This window comes from Hypomesus transpacificus, chromosome 26 (assembly GCF_021917145.1).
Source record: "Hypomesus transpacificus isolate Combined female chromosome 26, fHypTra1, whole genome shotgun sequence".
Lineage (NCBI taxonomy): Eukaryota > Metazoa > Chordata > Actinopteri > Osmeriformes > Osmeridae > Hypomesus > Hypomesus transpacificus.
The window spans coordinates 7,721,055-7,742,940 of NC_061085.1; the positions used below are offsets into that span (position 1 = coordinate 7,721,055).

Here is a 21,886-nt window from a genome sequence, read left to right on the forward strand (position 1 = left end):
CCAACACATGATGGCATGTAATCTGGCTGCACCATAAATATATTTTGGTGCTTCGATATATGGCTTCAAGGCTTATCCAAGTGATAAAGACATTGCAATGGCAGCTAAGGCCAAATCCCAATACTCCCCCTTACCACTTCCCCTTACCCCTTCCCCTTAATTTACCCCTAGCCCTTGGCCCTCGAAAGTAAGGGGTAAGGGCTACATAGCCCTAGGAAATGGGACGCCACTTGGTTACAGGTACGTCATCTAGCACGTATCGATATCTCCAAAGCAAGTAGTGTTATGCACTGATATTAAACGAAATTCGCTGCTAATGGAGTTTACTTAGAACAGTAGACATGCTAGTCAAAGAAATGCGGGACTGTTGTGCAATTCAGAACTGTAACATTAGCGTACCAAACTAGCGATTTTTAGAAACGTTTCAATTAGGAAAATGGTTGCAAATATATATGTTCATGACTGTATATAACACAAAACAAGACTGTCATAATTTTTTTATCAATTAATTAAGCCGATAATATAACATTTATCGGACTCTCTGGATGATTTGGTCGCCATTGTTGCCGGTCGCGCAGTTTTCACATAGCCCTAGGTTTCAAGTAAGCTCCCGATCTTACTTGGTTTTAAGGGTTGTATAGCCCTTAGTCTTAGCCCTTCCCCTAGCTCCAAAAGAGTATTGGGACACCACTAGCTCTCACGGGAATGCGCAAAACTAAGGGGAAGGGGTAAGGGGTAAGGGAGAGTATTGGGATTCGGCCTAAGGCTCTTGTGGCCAAGCATCCTTGCCTTCACAAAGTAGGATCGGAAACTGGATGGAAGAACAGCATCAAGTTTAAGATGGGCAACTACAGTGACACAATTAGATGGGCTGGATGTCAGGGCTGTACATGTACATGCTGGAAAAATAAGTAGAAGCAATCCTGGCAAAGAACCTCCACACTCCAACATTAAAAGAGCTGAGGTCAACTTTATACCCAACCTTCCACAAGGTGAAGATCCCTCAAGTCGTATCCAAGCTATTTGAGTTATTTGTACTCAATTTAAGTGAGGCAATGAGTTGCCACAAAGCTTTAAAGTTTGAGTCTCATCTTTTTGAGTTTCCTAAGTCAAAGTGTTTGAGACTTTTGTAATAAAAAAAAATACAATGGAGACTAATAAACAATTGAGTTAAGTTTAAATAATAGAATGAATTTGTGTACTTATTTTTACTTAAGTTCTGTTAATCCCTTTGGAGAGGTGAATGAAAATGTTGTGTCACAAAAACAGATATATTTGAGTTGACTTAATAAACACTTTAATTTAACTGTAATCAAAAGGTACATGTAGCATCCAAAAATCACTTGCCTTACTTTTTTTTAGTTTTGCCAATTTATTTGGGTTTACAGTGTATAAAACTAAGTGTAATGCAACAGTTACTTATCATTTTGAGCAGTTGTATCGATTGATGGTTACCGTATTTTTCGGACTATAAGTCGCTCCGGAGTATAAGTCGCATCAATCAAGAAATGGGGAATGAAGAAGAAAAAAACATATATATGTCGCACTGGATATATACGCATTTATTTAGAAATGTATTTCAAAATCCAAGACCAAGAACAGACATTTAATCTGGAGAGGCAAGTTATTCAACTACACAATAGCACACAGAACGACAGGCTAAATAGGTGTCCGGTATGTTAATGATGTTAAGTTGTGCCATTTTGAACAGATGATTATAGTTAAATGAACAAATGATCCAAGGTGTATGTGTATTAGAAAATTAGAAAATTGTGTTAGCGTTTAGAAAAATTTGCATTTTGATTATCAGCTGTGAGTTTTGAAAAAGGATATCAAAGTTCTGAAATTAGTGTCAAAGTGATTGTAAAAAACGGTTACATTTTGCATGGCCCAGGCCTTACAGTGAATGCACATGTGCGTGACCATCATTAAACCTAAAATGAGACTAAGAAATGCCAGAAGAAAGGTCCAACAAAAAGTGTTGGAAGTGTGTTCAGGAATGAATCAATATTTGTGAATGAACACTGGTGGTGTAATCAGAAAATAAACAAAAACAATTACAAAATAGCAACAAACATTGGAAATCACAAGTTTCCCATTTTCAATTTCAATATACCAGGGCTTATTAGCTTGCAAGACAGAATCTTCCTATTTTATAGGACGTGATGTTTGGTCTTTCTTTTTAAAGTTTTTTATACAGAGCTCGTTACTTTCAATCATTGTAAAGTGCACAATATTAGTCATTACCATCCAGCCTTCTGTTGTAGTTTTAGTTTAGTCACTGTTACACATGCAATCAAACCAACCACTATGGTCAAAATCGTGACGGATATGACAATTGCATTGATGTTGACACCGTTTTCAACGTACCCAATGACGTTGGTTACTTGAGCAAGGTTGGAGGTTTCAGAGGAAAGCATATCATTGTCAACTGCTTTAACTGCAAAGAACAGAGTGGTACCGTTTATCATCGTTCCATGTGTGGGAGTGAAAGAGAGCTGTTCTGAGGATCCAGACTCATTTGGTAGCAGATTAGATGAGTTGACTAGATGAGCATTGCTGAAGTTGGATCTGAGCACATCAGGATCCTCACTGTAGCGGATCTCGTATTCACTCGCTGAGAAGAAATCACACGTCAGGTACTTGTGACGTACAGTCACTTCAGGCAAAGCATCTGAAACAGAAGCCATGTTGTGGGAGTACACATTTGTTCTCACCTGTGCCCTGGTCCAAGTCTTCCCCAGGTGCAGTCCAGGTGAGCAGCACTCTGTCCTTCACCAACTCTGCGTTCAGGTCTGTGATGGTGTTGGGGGGGAATTTTGTCGCAGGAACACCAGGTGGCAGATTCACAGTGAAGCTCTCACCTATGGCTGTCCTGCTGAAGATGCCAACATCTGCTACTAGGTCCTCCTCACCAACAGAGGGCTTTGGTGGATTGAGCTCCACCTTTCCTGAAGGGACAGTCATCAAACAACATACACCGTCAATCACAGGTCTATGATATATTTGATTTGGTTGGCAACATAGGATTTTAGATTTTAAGAGGAAGCAAGCCTTCACATGAATTCACACACAAATCCATAGTGTCCAAACATAATGTGTATAATTGAGCCATACCATCAACCACATATCCAGGTATGTACATGGCCCCACTGTGTCTCTTGAGGGAGAATCTAGCTTTTCCATATCCGTTCTGTACTCTCACTTTCAAGTTGTATTTCCCACCTTTCATTCGTGTAAAGTATCTGGAATAGATGCCATCATTTCTGAAAGAATCGGCACCTTAAAAAAAGATTTGTGTGATCAATAATGAAGGCAATGACAAAATTCTTGATTTAAGATTACATGTTTGCTATATAGCTTTTTTATTTTTTTCATAAGTTTATTTAAGGGTTTTCAATATAGAGAAGTAAGCATACATACATACATACGTACATACATACAAACATACAAACTCAAAAACATAGTCCCAGATTATTACCCTCCCCATATACCCTCACATGAGTACAAAAAAGCAAGGAAAAAAACAAACTCTCTCTCGAGACAGCTGACAAGAGAGAGTGCTAAGGTACCATGATAACATGATCATTTTGAGATTTAACTCCTTCACATACTCAATGAAGGGAGTCCACACTCCATTGAATGTGTCACCAAAGCCCGTCAGAGTAGGTCTAATCTTTTCTAGCTGAAGTAAAGATAGCACCCCCTGGATCCATCTTCAGAAGGGTGGGCATTTATTAGATTTCCAGTTCATGAAGATTAACCTATGCCTTATGAGACTACAGAATGCTATTGCTCTCTTTTGTGTACTTGTGGTATGTATTTCGGAAGGTGTGACTCCAAATATACCAGTGAATGGGTGGGGTTTGAGGGATGTGTTGCATAGAGCTGCAAGGCAATAAAATATGGAGGACCAGAAATCAACTACAGAGGGACATGACCAGACATGTGACCCAATGACACAGAGTTTCCACATCTGGGACAGATAGGGTGAATAGATGGGTACCCTGTCATTGCAGTAATGCACTCTGTGAAATACCTTGAATTGTATCATTCCATGTCTTGTATATATAGAGGATGTGTGCATGCTGGAGATGCATTTAGCCCAGACATCATCCAGGATTACAATTTCCAGGTCCCTTTCCCAGGCTTCATGTATTTTAGTGTGTGTTGGAGGATCAATGGGTGTAATTGTTATATTAAAATTGTGTAATATATTATACGTCTTAGAGATTAGACACCTGTTCCATGGATTCAAATTGAATAGGTCATTTGATGAGTCTTTATTCGGCGGCATTGGGGTAAGTAGGGAAATGTTTGGAGGCAAAACTGCGCGCTTGGATATATCTGAAAAAGCGTGGTCTTGGGATTTTATAATCTCTAACTAAGGACAGAAAAGCGATATGTAGCTCTTTTATAACTCACCTGCTCCATTATCTAGTAAATCCATCTCTTGTTTGTCTCCAGCATCAGACTCCAGAGTAGCTCTCACGTCTGCCAGTATGACAGGAAGTCCATTCTGGCTGACCGCAGCAAAAACCACCATGGGTTTGGCACCGTTACTGGACTGTTGGTTCATGTGAGTCTTCACTGTAACAGGCGGCACATCTGCACTGACCGCACGACTGGTCACTGTTATTGACATAGTCTGTGCTTGTCCCTTATTGGTAATGTTGTACGTCCATGTTCCTTTCTGGGATTGAATAGGAGATGAAACGTAACAGACGGCACTGCACTAGTTACGTGACAAAGTGTATTATGTTGGCGATACTCTTCACCTTGCCAAAATATGTTTTTTTTCACAAAAATCTGAAACAACCATAACAAACCACAACCGCAAACATGACTCATTCTAACTGTATGTACACAGGTCAAAGTAATTGTTGAAATTTGCATGTTTGTGCCTGTAAGTAAAAATATATTCCATGAAGATTGCAAAAATAATTTAAGTAAACACACACCTCTGCTGTTCCTGGAATATTCAAGATGAGAGAATTCCCTTGAGGATCAGCTTTAAACGTATTATATTTCTGTCCAGAGGGGCTTTCTACAAGGATGGTTGGTGGAGGATTGTGTTCATAGAGGATCAGAAAAGCTGTGTTGTTTCCAATTGTCTTGTCAATGGACACAGTCCCACTGAATAAGCCAGACCCACTCACAGTAAATCCAAGGCTTTCAAGCTGTTGGGTAGAAATGGCGGATAGTGAAAACAGAGCACTAAATGAAAAGCAGATCGATGTTTACGAACCATCATGATGACTACAGTCAGTTAACCTGGATGGTCTGTTGTGTCGGATCTCCATCATAAGTTGTTAGTGAGGCAAATACATCCACAAGCTCATTGGAATTCAAAGTATCACCTGCATAGAAGAATTTACCGCCTACAAATTGTAATGAAGAAAGAAGGAATGATCATCAAAATGATTAAGAATTTCTCCATTGTGCAATCAAAAGGATGGACATGCTCTATACTTTACCTGTTTTTTCAGACATCTCTTCCATAAGTGGATCTCCACCAGGTCCAAAACTAATTGTGTGTACTGTAGCACCACTTGCAATAGCATTGTTTACGCAATTTATTGGATTATTAGACTCTCCATCAGTTAAGAAAATAATTTCTTTTCCATTTGAAAACCCACCATTCATTCTGAGAACCTGAAATATAAAGTAAATGTACACTGATGCAATCTAGTCAGATTGTATTGCATTAAATGTATCAATTCTTATTTGGTTTAATTACCTCTAGTCCTTTATAAAGACCTTGACATATTTCTGTGCCACCATTGGGGTTGGTGGGCAGTGAATTAGCCAGATTTTCTCTGGTCTCCAAATTATCAATCAAGGTCAATGGTTTTAGGACTGAGGCAGTTGAGTGAAAGGTGACAATCCCAGCATAGGATTGGTCTTCAATAATTTGCTTCAAGAAAAGTGAGGCAGCTTGACGTTGTCTTACAATTCTCTGGCCCTAAGAAAAAACAAAAATTGTGTATATATTTAAATGACTTTTGTATCTGCACAATAAAAACATGATTACTGTCACAAAATGTCAACATACTGTACCTTCATGCTTCCTGAAACATCTAGAACGAGACAAACTACTCTTTGTTGTCTTTGCACCACTGAGAATGTGGGTTTTGGACTGGGTGATGGTAAAGAACTAGAAGGGATATTTTGTGAGTCCACGCTGGAAGAAAATATAACTTCCTGTACACTTCGGCCACCACACATCCTGTTCTGCATGTTTGGAGCCTTAGTGTTGTGATTTTCTTTATGGCAGAACTGGACTACCTGGCAGACAACAAATACTACAGATAAGTTATCTATTGCAAATCAAAATAAGAAAGATGAATTACAATGCAGTGTTGATTCAATCTAAAAAACATTTACAGGAAGGAACGCAATAAGAAAAATACAGACACATCAGTGAACATACAAACAGCGGGATCTGAAATTGTAATTCATTAGATAGATTGTACCCACTGAGTCAATACTCTGAAGATACATAACAGATGTTTTGGCCGTTTGAGATTTATGCAGGATGAAGTAACAGTTGGACGGCTTCCCGTTGATATTGGTCGGTGTGCACATGGCTCCACTGGGGATGGATCGCCACTCTCCAGTAATATCCTTAGTACATCTAGAAATTGATTGTGGAAAACTGTTTATTAAGTGGTCTGGGGCTTTAAATAGAGGTAAAAAAAAAATGGAAAAGTATGTACCGTTACATTTGTCAAAACATTAAAGGCAGGGTAGGCAATGATAATAAAGCACTTTTTGTCCTATTTGCTAAAATAAACTTCACATTCTGATAGCAACCAAAAGATCTAAAGGTTTGATGGCAAAATGAAATCAATCCCGATATCTGTGGGTGTCACAGGAATGTAATAAACACGACCAATCAATAAGGTCAGATCGGCACTAATGATTGGACGGCTACTTTGTCTGTCTGCCTGACTACCTCCAGGCAGTAGTCAGGCAGCACATTCATGTGTTTTGAAGGAGTGGCTTTGAAGGGAGGTGGTGGGATATTTAGGTTTGAATCCTTTTACAAACTAGCTAAAATTTGCTAAGTAAACTAAATAAACTAAACTGTAAACTAAATAGATATAATCAATATTCAAATCATTCCTTTCTGTAGTTTGTATGTCTTCTATTCATAATATTGCAATTGTCTTTTTCACAGATGAACATTACCTTGTAGCCTCCAGTTTTCCATTGTCTGTATAGAAGGGTTTTCTCTCATCATATTCATCATAAACACCCCATCTTAGATGTGCCCATTCATGTACAAGGACCCTACCTAGAAACACCAGTGAAAGGTTAACCAGCATTCATAATGTTTAATATACAATACAATACGATACAATCACTGAAGGAAATGCTTACAGTACCTCTGGGTCCATAGTATTTAATTAATTCATCACGTTTCAGGAAATCAGTAGTCAGACGGATATAGCGACCCTCAGTCCCACATTCCCCATAGTGAATAGTGTAAGGATCGTTCCCATTTAAATTGTTTGGCTCATCTATTATGATGTTGGCCTTTAAAAAAAAAGTACAAACACTTTGAGAATAAATCTAATACAGAGAGAACAATATAAACACAAAGCACACAGATGCTTGTTCATTATCCATTATTTATGTGATGATTAAATATTTCACAGTGTAATAAAAACTGACATTTTACCTTTTCATATGTTTCAGTATTTGCTCTGGAATACTTTCCTGTCCACTTTGGGGGTACTAATATCGTCACATCCTTGAAGTACAATTTGTTGTTCATCACTTGAAATAAATACGAGGAGCCGTCAGACACCATTTCCTAAAATAATGAATTAATGTATTAATAGTTATCTCAGGGCGAGCGAGTTAGAGTGGACCACAGTATGGACAGAGTAAGGTTAAAAATAAAATGTTTATTTAAAAACATTGCTAAAGAACGAAATCAATTACAAGGGAAACATGCTACAAAGTGAAGGTTTTAAATCTTACTCACTCAACCTTGATTATTTTATATCAGAGAAAGAGAGTAAGAGTTGAGCAATGAGAATGAGTAGGACAAGCCAGTGTTGACGAGAAGCCCTCAAGAGATGAAGAATCCATAGAACAATGCTTTACAATTCCCTTCCCTGAACAACCAATCAGACCACATCTTGACTTACTTATCAACATATGACTAGTAATGCAACAGTAAGTTACACAATGAGGTGTGAGACCCATCAAGCAGAGACTATGTCCGGCAACTCCAGATTTTAGCATATGAGAGGTGGAGGCAAGGTAACACCCACCTTGCACTTAAAGTAGATCAAGGCTAAAATAAATGTAGTTTGTAATGTTTATATTATAGAATATTCAATTTCATCTTACCTTGATTCGTTCAAGGAGCAAAGGGTCTTCAGTCACAGAGGGGTTGATAGCTATTAGAATATCTGTGTACCCATTGCCATCCAGTCGGATCCCACAGGTAAATCCTGACAGGTATAACATTACGAGCGCAACTACCACTTTGGAGGTCATGGTTCAAATACTCAGAGTGGCACGTTATCTGAGATTTCTAGTGAATGATTCACAAAGATAGAAAAAGGTACACATATCAGGAGAGGAGTGGTTCTCCAGTATGGAAGTGACCCATATTCATGTAACTGTTAGACTTTCAAGAATTCAGTGAAGCTCACTCCTGCTGCAACACATTTACATCTGTAAGGAATGTAAATAAAGAACAAGCACAAGTTAGAACAGGAACATGCCCCGTAGCATGTTCTCTGGAGCTCGTTCTGAAGGTTTTTGGGTGATACTTTCTCTTAATCCGTGTCAGCTTTTGCTTCATCAAGTACAAACACCACGTTTTATTTTACAAACGTCTACCCATGTACATGACCCTGGCACAGTACTCTTGGCACAAGTTCCCATCTCTAAACCCATTAACTTTATAACAGTACATCTAAACATGTTCGGTCCTCACTCTCACGATATAGAGGTGTGGCCAATCACATTAAAGTATGACATTATATTCCTTTAACATGTATACAGGGGAGTAATGCACAGACTCTATATGCATTACCATGAAATTAACAATTCAGTAGATCCAAATGACTCCAGCATTGATTATCACATGAACTTATCTTATTACTCTTTTTATCACTAGCGTATTCCTTGTATTCCCTGCAAAATGCCAACCATAATTCCAGGTGCGAGGTATTCACACGCTATTAATCAGTCATATTCAACATTTCTTAACGTCTCCGGGACAAACTAAAGCTCAACCGAAACATAATAGGCCTAGCGTACCGCAGTAGAGAATTAAATACCGTCTGCTTACCTGTAAAAAATATAAACAAACAAGTTAGGTGAAAGTGAAAGTATGTGTGTATAAGGTGTGTGGCGTTCCAGGCCAGGGTGAAGGTGGGGGGAGTATGGTCACTGGAGGGAGGTGTGTGAGGGGGGGTGACCAGCGGGGCTATCACCGTGGTGCAGAGTTCAGCAGGGTAACAGCCGCAGCAGAGCAGCTACAATACCACACGGAGAAGCAGTTGGGAAGGATGCTCTCGATGGTGCAGCGGTAGAAGTTCACCAGAATCTGAGAGGACAGATGGGCCTTCTTCAATCTCCTCAGGAAGAAAAGACGCTGGTGAGCCTTCTTGACCAGGATTGAGGTGTGAAGGGTCCAACAGGGGTCCTCCGAGATGTGGACACCCAGGAATTTAAAGCTGGCGACACGCTCCACCTCCGTCCCATTGATATGGATGGAGGGGTGTGTGTGCCACCTTTGGTCCTCTTGAAGTCCACAATGAGCTCTTTGGTTTTCTTGGTGTTGAGAGCCAGGTCGTTGTCAGCAAACCACTTTGCCTGGTGCTGGACCTCTTCCCTGTAGGCCGACTCATCGTTGTTGCTGATGAGGACAATCATTGTTGTGTCGTCTGCAAACTTCACAATGGCTTTAGAACCATGTACTGTACAGGTGTGCAGTCGTAGGTGGGAAGGGAGTAGAGGAGGAGGCTCAGCACACGGCCCTGTGGGACACGGGCGTTCAGGATGAGGGTCGAGGAGGTGTGGTTCTCTAACCTGACAAATTGGGGGTCTGTTGGTTAGGAGGTCCAGTATCCAGTTGCTGAGGGAGGAGTTGATGCCCAAGTCACTGAGTTTGGTGCTCCGTTTGGAGGGGATGTTGGTGTTAAATGCTGAACTGAAGTCAATGAACAGCAGTGTCACGTAGCTGTTGTTGTCGTCCAGGTGGGAAAGGGCGGATGTGTAGTGCCGTGGAGATAGAGTCCTCCGTACTCCTATTGTGGCGGTAGACTAATTGGTACAAGCTGAGGTATAACGGTCGTTAGCGGGGTGATCATGGGCCTGTTGACTGTGCTTCTAAGCTGAGCCTTTTCTCACCCTCATACACGGCGAATCCATGTTCTTAAAGCATCGACTCGGTTCATCATCTGTCATCCATCTCACACCTTTGTCTGAAAAATATGTGCTTCCATCCATCCATTCCTCTCACTTTATCTCACACTGAAAGTGACTTGCTGTTATCCTATGCCGTCCCCCATTCCTTGTGGGAGGTAGCCTATTCACACTCTTAATCATAGTCAAATTGAACATTTCAGAATGTCTCAAAAGTACAAATTAAAGCTCTACCGAAACACAATAGGCCTACTGTTGTGCATTGGGGTAATAATCACTGTCAGCTTACCTGTAACAAATATAAAAGAACATGTTATGTTTTATGCGTGTATCCTAATACAGTATGCCTAAAATAGACAAATAGGCCGTATCACTCTAATATCCTGTTTCCGGACTTCAATCTATATCTGTGTTGACTCACTGCTACATAATTACATGACAGAATCTAATCAGTTGCCCTTTTGTCTGACTCTTTTTCATGGATAAACAAACACTGCTGGCGGTTGTCACACATTCTGCGTTTGAAACCATATTTTAGATTATTTGGATTCCTCCATCCGGAGGAAAAATATTCGAATGAACCGAAGGTCCGATTGACTTGAAAATCGGTAGACATATTGCTCATACTGATGCGATGATTCATAAACAGCAAGTTTGTCGATTATATGTGATTCTTCGATGTTACAAAGAAACCTGGTATTCTATGAGGGTTCTGTGGGGATGTCTTTCTCCAGTCACCCACTGGTCAACAATGCTTTCTGTGCATTTCTGACCCTAAGAACAGGATTATTTATCAGTACAATTATTAAAGTTACCTTTTTGAGTTGATTAGTTCAGGTTTAAAAACCGCAATCAGCTAAAGAGCTAGAGAAGATGTGTCTGGTGACTGCATAACAGAGACCAGAAAAGACATGTAATAAAGCCTGTCCACACACACACATCCAGTCAGCTTGGTGAGATGTTGGAAGTCATCCTTTCAAGACATACAAACATGATGTAACCATACTCTTGTGCACTATAAGGACTGTTATCGAACAATCTTTTGGAACTATGAAGACAGCCAGTGAGGTTACTACAGTAAAGCATAGAAGACAACACAGAAGAGCATGCCTGTCACCTAGTGGTGATACTGCATAACTGCATTTAAATGTGGACTGCAAGAGTCTGAAATACAAAATGAGGACTGCTGGGTGAGTGTTTTATTTTATTTTCATATCTGGTTGTGAAAAGAGATGGGTTCTGACCAGGGACGGACTGAGACAATACTTCAGGCCGGGAATTTGGATCCATCCTGGGCCTCTGAGATTGTACCGGAGATTTTGGGGCTCCTTCCCAAACCCTCAAAAACTCACTACACAAATCATAGCAGAGACAAATGTATGTGAATAGACACATAAAACAATTACTTTTTTAATTATAAGAGTTGACATTGTGACATTCTCCACCATCTAAAGTAGTAAATACCACAGGCTCTTCAGTTTTATGAATTGAGTGTTTGAAATACATTTAGAATGAGCCTGTGTATAAACGCTTCAATGCAGATGTAGCAAAGCTATTGGAAATTATTTGAAAACATTAGGTTATATAATCTGAGCCATTTTAACATTATGCATGGCCCAAGCCTTACAGTGCATGCACATACGCATGACCATCATTCCACCTAAAATGAAACTAACGAAAGGCAGAAGAAAGGTCCAACTAAAGGTGTTGGAAGTGTGTATCAATATTCAGGAATTAATCTGTGAATGGACATTATTGGTTTCATCAGAATCTTAATTCAATATACCAGACCTTACTTGCTTTCAAAACAGAATCGTCCTATTTTATAATATGTGATATTTGATCTTTCTTTGTTTTCTATGCAGTGGTCAGTCCTTTCAATCATTGCAGAGTGCAAAATGTTAGACTGTTATTTGTAGACTCTGTTTGTGTTTTAGTGCAGTCATTGTCACACCTACAATCAAACCGACCGCTATGGCTACCACGGCGATGGATATGTAAATTGCTATCATGTATACACCAATGCCAGGACTTTCAATGTAACCAATGACCTTGGTTATTTGAGCAAGGTTGGAGGTTTCAGAGGAAAGCATATCCTTATCAATTGCTTTAACTGCAAAGAACAGAGTGGTGCCGTTTGTCATCGTTCCACTGGTGGGAGTGAAGGAGAGCTGTTCAGAGGATCCAGATTCACTTGGTAGCAGGTTAGATGAGTTGATCAGATGAGTGTTGCTGAAGTTGGATCTGAGCACATCAGCATCCTCACTGTAGCGGATCTCGTATTCACTCGCTGAAAATAAATCACACACCAGGTACTTGTAACGTACAGTCACTTCTGTTTAGGCAAAGTATCCGAAACAGAAGCCATATTGTGTGAGTACACATTTGTTCTCACCTGTTCCCTGGTCCAAGTCCTCCCCAGGTGCAGTCCAGGTGAGCAGCACTCTGTCCTTCACCAACTCTGCGTTCAGGTCTGTGATGGTGTTGGGGGGGAATTTTGTCGCAGTAGGAACACCAGGGGGCAGATTCACAGTGAAGCTCTCACCTATGGCTGTCCTGCTGAAGATGCCGACATCTGCCACTAGGTCCTCCTCACCAACAGAGGGCTTTGATGGATTGAGCTCCACCTTTCCTGAAGGGACAATCATCAAACAGTTAACTGAAAAAGGAAATCAGTGAGGTCTATGATAAATTTGATTTTGTTGGCAACATAGGACTATACATTTTACGAGGACACAGTCCTTCACATGAATTCACACACAAATCCAAACGTAATGTGTAGAATGGAGCTTTACCATCAACCACATATCCAGGTATGTACATGGCACCACTGTGTCTCCTGAGGGAGAATCTAGCTTTTCCATATCCGTTCTGTACTCTCACTTTCAAGTTGTATTTCCCACCTTTCATTTGCGTAAAGTATCTGGAATAGATGCCATCATTTCTGAAAGAATCGGCACCTTAAAAAAAAGATTTGTGTGATAAGTATTTCATCAACAATGGAGGCAATAACAAAATGCCATATTCTTTATTTAAGGTAAAAAATGTTTATATGTAGCTCTTTTCTAACTCACCTGCTCCATTATCTAGTAAATCCAGCTCTTGTTTGTCTCCAGCATCAGACTCCAGAGTAGCTTTCACATCTGCCAGTATGACAGGAAGTCCATTCTGGCTGACCTCTGCAAAAACCACCATGGGTTTGGTGCCGTTACTGGACTGTTGGTCCATGTGGGTCTTCACTGTAACAGGCGGCACATCTACACTGACCGCACGACTGGTCACTGTTATTGACATGGTCTGTGCTTGTCCGTTGTTAGTAATGTTGAAAGTCCATGTTCCTGTCTGGGGTTGAATAGGACATGAAATGTAAACACTTAAACTATAGCGTAAACTAGTCAGGTGACTAAATATATTATGTTGGCAATACCCTTCATATATCATAACTAACCACAACCGCAAACATAACTATACATACTGTATGTACACAGGTGAAAGTAGTTGTTGAAATTTGCAAGTACTAATGTCTATAAATATATTCCATGAACATTTAAAAATAATGTGATTAAACACACACCTCTGCTGTTCCTGGAATATTCAGGGTGAGAGAATTTCCTTGAGGATCAGGTTTAAACGTATAATTTGTCTTTCCAGAGGGGCTTTCTACAAGGATGGTTGGTGGTGGCTTTTGTTCATAGAGGATCAGAAAAGCTGTGTTGTTTCCAATTGTCTTGTCAATGGACACAGTCCCACTGAACAAGCCAGACCCACTCACAGTAAATCCAAGGCTTTCAAGCTGTTGGGTAGAGATGGCAGATAGTGAAAACAGAGCACTAAATGAGAAGCAGATGAATGTTTACGTATCATCAAGGTGACTACAGTCATCTGACCTGGATTGTCTGTTGTGTCAGATCTCCATCAGAAGTGGTTAGTGAAGCAAAGACATCCACAAGATCATTGGAATTCAAAGTATCTCCCGCATAGAAGAATCTACCGCCTACAAATTGTAATGAAGAAAGAAGGAATTATCGATTCAAATAATAAAAGCAATCAACCAAAACATTAAACAATCAATCCAGTTTACAATTTAAAGTATCTATTGTGCAATCAAATGGATGGACATGGCTGAAAGCTTGTACATTCATTTCAAAGGATGCTCTGTACCTCACCTGTTTTTTCAGACATCTCTCTCATAAGTGGATCTCCACTGGGTCCTAAACTAATTGTGTGTACTGTAGCACCACTTTCCTTGGCATTGTTTACACAATCTATTGGACTATTAGACTGTCCATCAGTCAAGAAAATAATTTCTTTTCCATTTGAAAACCCATCAAGTGTTTTGAGAACCTGAAATATAAAGTAAATGTTCACTGATGCAATGTAGTCTGACATTATATTACATTAAATTGATCAATTCATTTTTTGTTTAATTACCTCTAATCCTTTAAAAAGACCAACACATATTTGTGTGCCACCACCGGGGTTGGTGGGAAGTGAATCAGCCAGCTTTTCTCTGGTCTCCAAATTATCAATCAAGGTCAATGGTTGTAGGACTGAGGCAATAGACTGAAAGGTTACAATCCCAGCATAGGATTGGTCTTCAATAATTTGCTTCAAGAAAAGTGAGGCTGCTTGACGTTGTCTTACAATTCTTGGACCCTAAGAAAAGAAAACGTTCATGTATCCATTCAAATCACCTTTGTATCTGCACATACAGAATTACTGTAATAAAATGTCAACATACTGTACCGTCATGCTTCCTGAAATATCCAGAACGAGACAAACTACTCTTTGTTGTCTTTTCACCACTGAGAAAGTGGGTTCTGGACTGGGTGATGGTAAAGAACAGGAAGGGATGTATTGTGAGTCCACGCTGGAAGAAAATATAACTTCCTCTACACTTCGGCCACCACACATCCTATTCTGCATGTTTGGAGCCTTAGTGTTGTGATTTTTTTTATTGCAGAACTCGACTACCTGGGCAGAGACAACAAGTACAAATTAGGAGTCTATTGCTAATTAAAATTAGACAGATGAATTACAAGGCATTGTTGATTCAATCTATAATTTTTAAACGGTGAGGAATGTAGTAAGAAAAATACAGACACATCAATGAACATACAGACAGCGGTATCAGAAACGGCATTCATATACTGGACAACCTGGAATTGTAATTCATCAGATAGATTGTACCCACTGAGTCAATACTCTGACTATACATAATGGATGCTTTGGCCGTTTGAGATTCATGCAGGAAGAAGTAACAGTCGGACTGCTTCCCGTTGATATTGGTCGGTGTGCACGTCAATTCACTGGTGATGGATCGCCACTCTCCTGTAATATCCTTGGAACATCTAGACATTTATTGTAGAATACTGTTTATGAGTAGTCTGGGGCTTTAAATACAGGTTAACTTTAGTCAAGTGTACGTTAAGTTTCAAGTTAACTTTGAAGCATTATGGACACGGACGTAGCGTGACCATGTTAAAACATTAATATCCCACAGACATATCATGAGTTAAAATATAACTTAATAGACATAATCAATGTTTAGTTTTGCTGTACTTTGTATCTCTTCCTAATATTGCAATTGTCTTGCAACATTAAATCAACATTACCTTGTAGCCTCCAGTTTTCCATCGTCTGTATAGAAGGGTTTTCTCTCATCATATTCATCATAAACACCCCATCTTAGATGTGCCCATTCATGTACAAGGACCCTACCTACAAACAACAGTTAAAGGTTAACCAGCATTCATATTATTTAAGGTACAATCACTGAAGGAAATGCGTACAGTACCTCTGGGTCCATAGAATTTAATGAGTTTATCACCTATCAGGAAATCAGGAGTCAGATGGATATAGCGACCCTCAGTTCCACATTTCCCATACTGAAGAGTGTAAGGATTATTCCCATCTGATAAGTTTGGCTCATCTATTATGATATTGCCCTTAAAACGTTTTGAAAAAAGGTTTTATAAAAAGTTTAAAGAGAGAATAATATAAACACAAAGCACACAGATGATTGTTCATTATCCATCATTTATGTGATAATGAAATATTTCACAGTGTAAAAAAAAGTGATATTTTACCTTTTCATATGTTTCAGTATTTGTTCTGGAATAGTTTCCTGTCCAGTTTGGGGGTACTATTATTGTCACATCCTTGAAGTACAATTTGTTGTTCATCACTTGAAATAAATACGAGGAGGCGTCAGACACCATTTCCTAAATGAATGAATTAATATTTATATCAGGGTGATGAAGAAAGTGTTTTGTCCATCAAAAACAGAGAGAAAACCAGACCTCTGACACTAAATGACTACACAACACCAGGCTTAGGTCTCAATCATGTCTCTCTCCGCTCTGAAGGCCAAAGGACCATCTTTCATAGGGCACAAGAATGTAAACATAGATAGTGACAGTCAGCCAGTAATGACATTACAACAGTCTCAAAGAAAGAGATTCACAGCTCCCAGCTCATGACCACTCTCAGACTAAAGAGATCATAGTTGCAGCTCTTCTTGTAGTCATGACAAGGAACGTTAACCCAGTACTTTCTCCTGATCCCGAACATCTATTAACCTTGAAACAGACACAATCTACTCTTATTAATAGCAAGCTTACATGAGAACATACAAACTAGTATCCAATGACTAGTTCTATTGATGAGTGAATAATGTAAGCACACATGAAATCCCAATTTCTTCCACAAGGTCCAGTGACTTAGAGTAGACCACAGTATGTCATGCAAGTCCACATTTAAAGCAGATCCAGGCTAAAATAAATGTATTTTGCGATGTTTATGTTGTAGAATATTCATTTCTATCTTACCTTGATTCGTTCCAGGAGCAAAGGATCTTCAGTCACAGCAGGGTTGATAGCTATTAGAATATCTGTGTACCCATTGCCATCCAGTCGAATTCCACAGGCAAATTCTGATTCTGACAGGCATAACATTACGAGCACTACCACCACTTTGCAGGTCATGATTCAAATACTCAGAGTGGTATGTTATCTGAGATTTGTAGTGAATGCTTCACAAAGATAGGAAGAGATATATATATAATGAAAAAAGTAGTTTTCCTGTATGAAAATTATATTGACGTAATATTTTGCATATTTCTCCAACTCATCATCGTGGATAAACAAATTATGGAAATGCAAATTTCAGGAAAAGTCAGATTTTCACATTCCACCTCGAACGGGTAGAAAAGTACATGCCATTTTATCTTATACATGTATAAAGTACCGATTATAAGTAAACCGTGATTAAACGCTAGAGTCTTTGATAATAGAACAATCATCATGTGATGTTCACTTCTCTTAAAAAAAATAAGTATCATGTGATTTCTGGGTAACACTTTAGATGAGCTCACCAAATTCATAATTTATTAACCAATTTGTTACCTATTAGTTAACGGTTTGTTCACCATTAGTTATTTATTGTTTATACAAAATGTATCATTAGTAAAGCATTTGCTCACACAGTTAGGGTTAGGGTTCCGGTTTAGGGCTAGGGTTTAGGTTTAGGGTTTAAGTTTTGGTTAGGGTTTAGCTTTACTAATGCTTTACCAATGATACATTTTGTATGAGCAACAAATAACTAATGGTGAACAAACCGTTAACTAATAAGTAACAAATTGGTTAATAAATTATGAATTTGGTGAGCTCATCTAAAGTGTTACCCTTTCAGTTAATTATATCTTATTTTCCTGACTGTTACTACGTCAGCTACATCATCAGATCACAAGACTGCAGATGTCCATAATCTGTTTTAAGGATAAGGCAGTCTCGGGACACTGGATTTGTGAACTCATAAATTTAGTAAAACCAATAAGGAAATTAATAAAGGCCAGTCTGTGTAATTACATCTCTAAACCTTTTTATATATACTATTTCATATGATACATGTAGTACTGTAGAAAACTAACGTTTTTGCAATCCGGTTTTGTGTGTGCCTGTGTGTCACCAAATTGGTTGCATCACAGGTACTGGCTCAGACTGCATAGGATGATAACTGGTCAGATAATTCAGCGGATTGTTAGGTTAGCCAATTTGATAAGAGATAGGGACAAGGTAGGTGTTGTCACAATACCTACATTTTGACTTCAATACCAAGTTTGGTATCACAATACTCGATATTGAAACGATACTTAACCGAAACGATACTGATTCGATTCTCAATACCTAATAGATCACAAACAGACAGTCCACAAGGATTGATCACATTTTCAAATTCTAAGTTGATTAACAGCCTTGTAAGTCAAGTTGCAAGTCTCGAACGTCTTTTTCTGTCAGAAAAATTATGATTGTTATGAAAACTGTGGATTTGTTTATTCTCCTTTTCTCCAAATGATAATGATTCTACCAACAGGCCTAAACGTTACTCCAGCAACCCAACCTATATTTTTTGCCAGGGCATTAGGCAATGCTATGTACACTAATGTTACGATGGGATTTACTTTTTTAATCAAATGTTTTTATCTGACACTACAGAGCCATCTTGACATGTAGCTAACTTTTAGTTTTAAAAGCACAAAAATGAGACCCCCCAATAACTGTAGCTTAATATATTTTCTGGTTTTGGAACTCACATTTTCTAATATGCATGCTTGTCATGCTATTTACGATACAGTAGGGTAGGCCTGACATGTAGGCCTATTTCACTGTCCTACCAGCTGGCTAGCCATCGAGCTTATTCGCTAACCTGTTGTTTTTTGTAGGTTACTCGGCGTGTAGGTCTTGGTGTCTGTCACTGAGGTGCTTGGCAAGGTTAGAAGTATTTCCTCCCTTGCAAGACACTATTTTATAGCACATTTTAACGCTTCGTAATGTCCGTGGGTTTGCAATCAGTGTCGGCTCTGTAGGCAAAGTAGTCCCATGACTTCGGAATTCAGACACATTCTACATTTCATCCTCTCAATCGATTATTCTTGTTTGACCTAACTGAACATTGGGAAATTCTAATACCGAACCTTTTTTAACAAAAACATATACAAAAGTAGGCAACCTACATTTCGGTATACCCTGCAACACTAGTCCCTTCACACCTCTCTGTGACTCATCTTGGGGAACACCTACACCGGGGAACAGACCAATGAACTGCCTCACCTGCATCAAGACACTCTCCTTTCTTTGGATTATAAAGACTAGCTAGCAACAAACTGTCGCCAACGCTTCTCCTGTGGATTAATTTGGCTAGTGACTGTACACACACAAAGAACTCTCTGACAAAAGGAATTTGATTGCATTACACGGACAAGTTTGACTACGGGCCCGCTTCAACACACCAACAAATTAAATGAAACTAGCTATATATCACATTAGTGACATTGGCATGGAGTCATTTACAATGTGTATGTTTGATAAGACTACACTCCAAAACTAACTACCGTTAGTTCCCACTGGACCATTCCAGGTTATTAGACAAAGGTTTGTTCTCCACCCCCTTCTTCCCGCTCTTCCTGACCCATTGTATGTTTAGTTTCATGTGTAAGCCCATCAAACTCTTACTAAAACTAATAACAAATATCCAGTACTGTGCATAATATTTCCATTTATTTATTTTTACTCGCATAATCTATTCTCTCACGTTATTTGATTGTCTCTACTCTTTGAAAAATAATTAATCTTACAGTGCATGGACATAGTACGCGTGACCATCGTTACACCTAAAATGAGAAATGCCAGAAAAAAGGTCAACTTAAAGGTGTTGGAAATGTGTATTAATGTTCAGGAATTAATCAATATTTGTGCATGAACATGGATGGTTTCATCAGAAAATAAACTATATAAATATAGTTACAAAGTAGCAACAAACATTTGACATCTTTTAAGGTTTCCCATTTTTTATTTCAATATACCAGAGCTTATTTGCTTGTAGAGCAGAATCTTCCCAATATATAATATGTGATGTTTGATCTTTGTGTGATTTCTAAGCAGTGCTCAGTACTTTCAATCATTGAAGAGTGCACAATGTTATTTATTAATTTGCAGACTCAAACCACCCGCTATGGCTACTATGGAGATGGATATGTAAATTGATATGTAAGCCCTGTTTGGTGAGTGAAGGACGCCGTTGAAGGTGAAAGTTGTTTGTGTTTAACTTTTGTGGATTTTGGTTGGACTGTGGAAAGTTTGGACTGGAGGAGGAACCTACCAGAGATTCATTTTTTGTAGTCTGCTCCTGGAAAATAAAGTGCTGTCGTCATTTTGAACCTGTGTTTCCCGCCCCATTAAAATGCCTCACTCTTCTTGCCTGCCCTAGTTGGCTCTTCTCATGATGCTACATTTATTTAAGATGTCCAGTCAAACTATTATGTAGTATGTATAATTATGTAGCTCTTTACCTTTTCTATTATCTAGTAAATCCATCTCTTGTTTGTCTCCAGCATCAGACTCAGGGGTAGCTCTCACGTCTGCCAGTATGACAGGAAGTCCATTCTGGCTGACCTTTGCAAAAACCACCATGGGTTTGGCACCGTTACTGGACAGTTGTTTCACGTGAGTCTCCACTGGTCAGCTTGAAATTTGCATGTATGTGTCTGTGAATACAAATATATTCCATGAACATTTCAAATTTATGTAAACACACACCTCTGCTATTCCTAAAATATACAGAGTGAGAGAATTCTCTTTGGGATGAAGTTCAAACATATTATATTTCTGTCCGAGGGGCTTTCTACAAGGATCATTAGTGGTGGACTGACGTCATAGGGTATCAGAAAAGCTGTGTTGTTGTCAAATGTTTTGTCAACGGACACTGAACAAGCCATACCCACTCACTGTAGATCTTACGTACCATCATGATGACTACAGTCATCTAACCTGGATTGTCTGTGTCAGATTTCCATCAGAAAATGTGAGTGAGGCAAAGACATCCATAAGCTCATTGGAAATTAAAGTATCGCCTACATAGAATAATTTACCGCCTACAAATTCTAATGAAGAAAGAAGGAATGATCAATTCAAATAATAAAATCAATCAACCAAAACATTAAAAAAAAATCTACTCCAAAATGTAAAGTATTTTTCCATAGTGCAATCAATAGGATGGACATGGATGCAAGCTTGTAAATTCATTTAAAAAGATGCTCTATACCTCACCTGTTTTTTGAGACATCTCTGCCATACCTAGATCTCCGAGAGGTCCTAAAATACTATTAGACTCTCCATCAGTCAAGAAAATAATTTATTTTCCATTTGAAATCTTATCAAGTGTTTTAAGAACCCGAAAGATAGAGTAAATGTTCACCGAAGCAATCTAGTCAGAGATTGTATTGCAATAAATTGAGAATGTATTATTACCTTTAACCCTTTATAAATACCTTGACATATTTGTGTGCCACCACCGAGGATAGTGGGCAGTGAATCAGCCAGCTTTTCTCTGGTCTCCAAATTATCAATCAAGGTCAATGGTTTTAGGACTGAGGTAGTTGAGTGAAAGGTGACAATCCCAATATAGGATTGGCCTTCAATAATTTTCATCA

General features: G+C 38.9%; 2 protein-coding genes across 3 annotated transcripts; both read right to left on the reverse strand.

Annotated features, from left to right (window-relative positions):
• Nucleotides 1–1,537: 1,537 nt before the first annotated feature.
• On the reverse strand, nt 1,538–9,423 carry LOC124487459 (calcium-activated chloride channel regulator 3A-1-like). Of its 2 annotated transcripts, none has more exons than XM_047049812.1 (15): nt 9,320–9,423; nt 8,368–8,697; nt 7,688–7,822; nt 7,392–7,542; nt 7,195–7,300; nt 6,481–6,637; nt 6,061–6,288; nt 5,741–5,965; nt 5,478–5,655; nt 5,275–5,381; nt 4,962–5,180; nt 4,426–4,693; nt 3,118–3,282; nt 2,718–2,951; nt 1,538–2,617 (listed from the first exon to the last, which is right to left on the reverse strand). In XM_047049812.1, the coding sequence occupies exons 2-15, from the start codon at nt 8,515–8,517 to the stop codon at nt 2,244–2,246; spliced, it is 2,697 nt and encodes an 898-aa protein (XP_046905768.1). In that variant the 5' UTR covers nt 8,518–8,697; nt 9,320–9,423; the 3' UTR covers nt 1,538–2,243. The 2 variants fall into 2 exon arrangements, with proteins under 2 accessions (XP_046905768.1, XP_046905769.1); XM_047049813.1 differs by lacking the exon at nt 9,320–9,423 and adding an exon at nt 9,062–9,274.
• Nucleotides 9,424–11,857: 2,434 nt separating this feature from the next.
• LOC124487615 (calcium-activated chloride channel regulator 3A-1-like) lies at nt 11,858–17,363 on the reverse strand. The gene is made up of 14 exons (XM_047050042.1): nt 17,229–17,363; nt 16,488–16,622; nt 16,196–16,346; nt 16,014–16,119; nt 15,593–15,749; nt 15,145–15,372; nt 14,830–15,054; nt 14,565–14,742; nt 14,286–14,392; nt 13,973–14,191; nt 13,473–13,740; nt 13,194–13,358; nt 12,794–13,030; nt 11,858–12,688 (listed from the first exon to the last, which is right to left on the reverse strand). Exons 1-14 carry the CDS (start codon nt 17,352–17,354, stop codon nt 12,300–12,302), a joined length of 2,691 nt encoding a protein of 896 aa, XP_046905998.1. The 5' UTR covers nt 17,355–17,363; the 3' UTR covers nt 11,858–12,299.
• Between the last annotated feature and the right edge of the window lie 4,523 nt (nt 17,364–21,886).

Coding starts and splice junctions, on each gene's coding strand:
- LOC124487615 (XM_047050042.1), bottom strand. CDS start 17,354: ATGTTATGCCTGTCAGAATCAGAATTTGCCTGTGGAATTCGACTGGAT. Junction 15,055..15,144: donor ATATTTCAGGAAGCATGACG/GTACAGTATGTT, acceptor TTCTTTTCTTAG/GGTCCAAGAATTGTAAGACA. Junction 13,031..13,193: donor ACCTGGATATGTGGTTGATG/GTAAAGCTCCAT, acceptor TTGTCCCTTCAG/GAAAGGTGGAGCTCAATCCA.
- LOC124487459 (XM_047049812.1), bottom strand. CDS start 8,517: ATGACCTCCAAAGTGGTAGTTGCGCTCGTAATGTTATACCTGTCAGGA. Junction 6,289..6,480: donor ATCTTCAGAGTATTGACTCA/GTGGGTACAATC, acceptor GTTGTCTGCCAG/GTAGTCCAGTTCTGCCATAA. Junction 3,283..4,425: donor TTTACTAGATAATGGAGCAG/GTGAGTTATAAA, acceptor TCTTTTTTTAAG/GTGCCGATTCTTTCAGAAAT.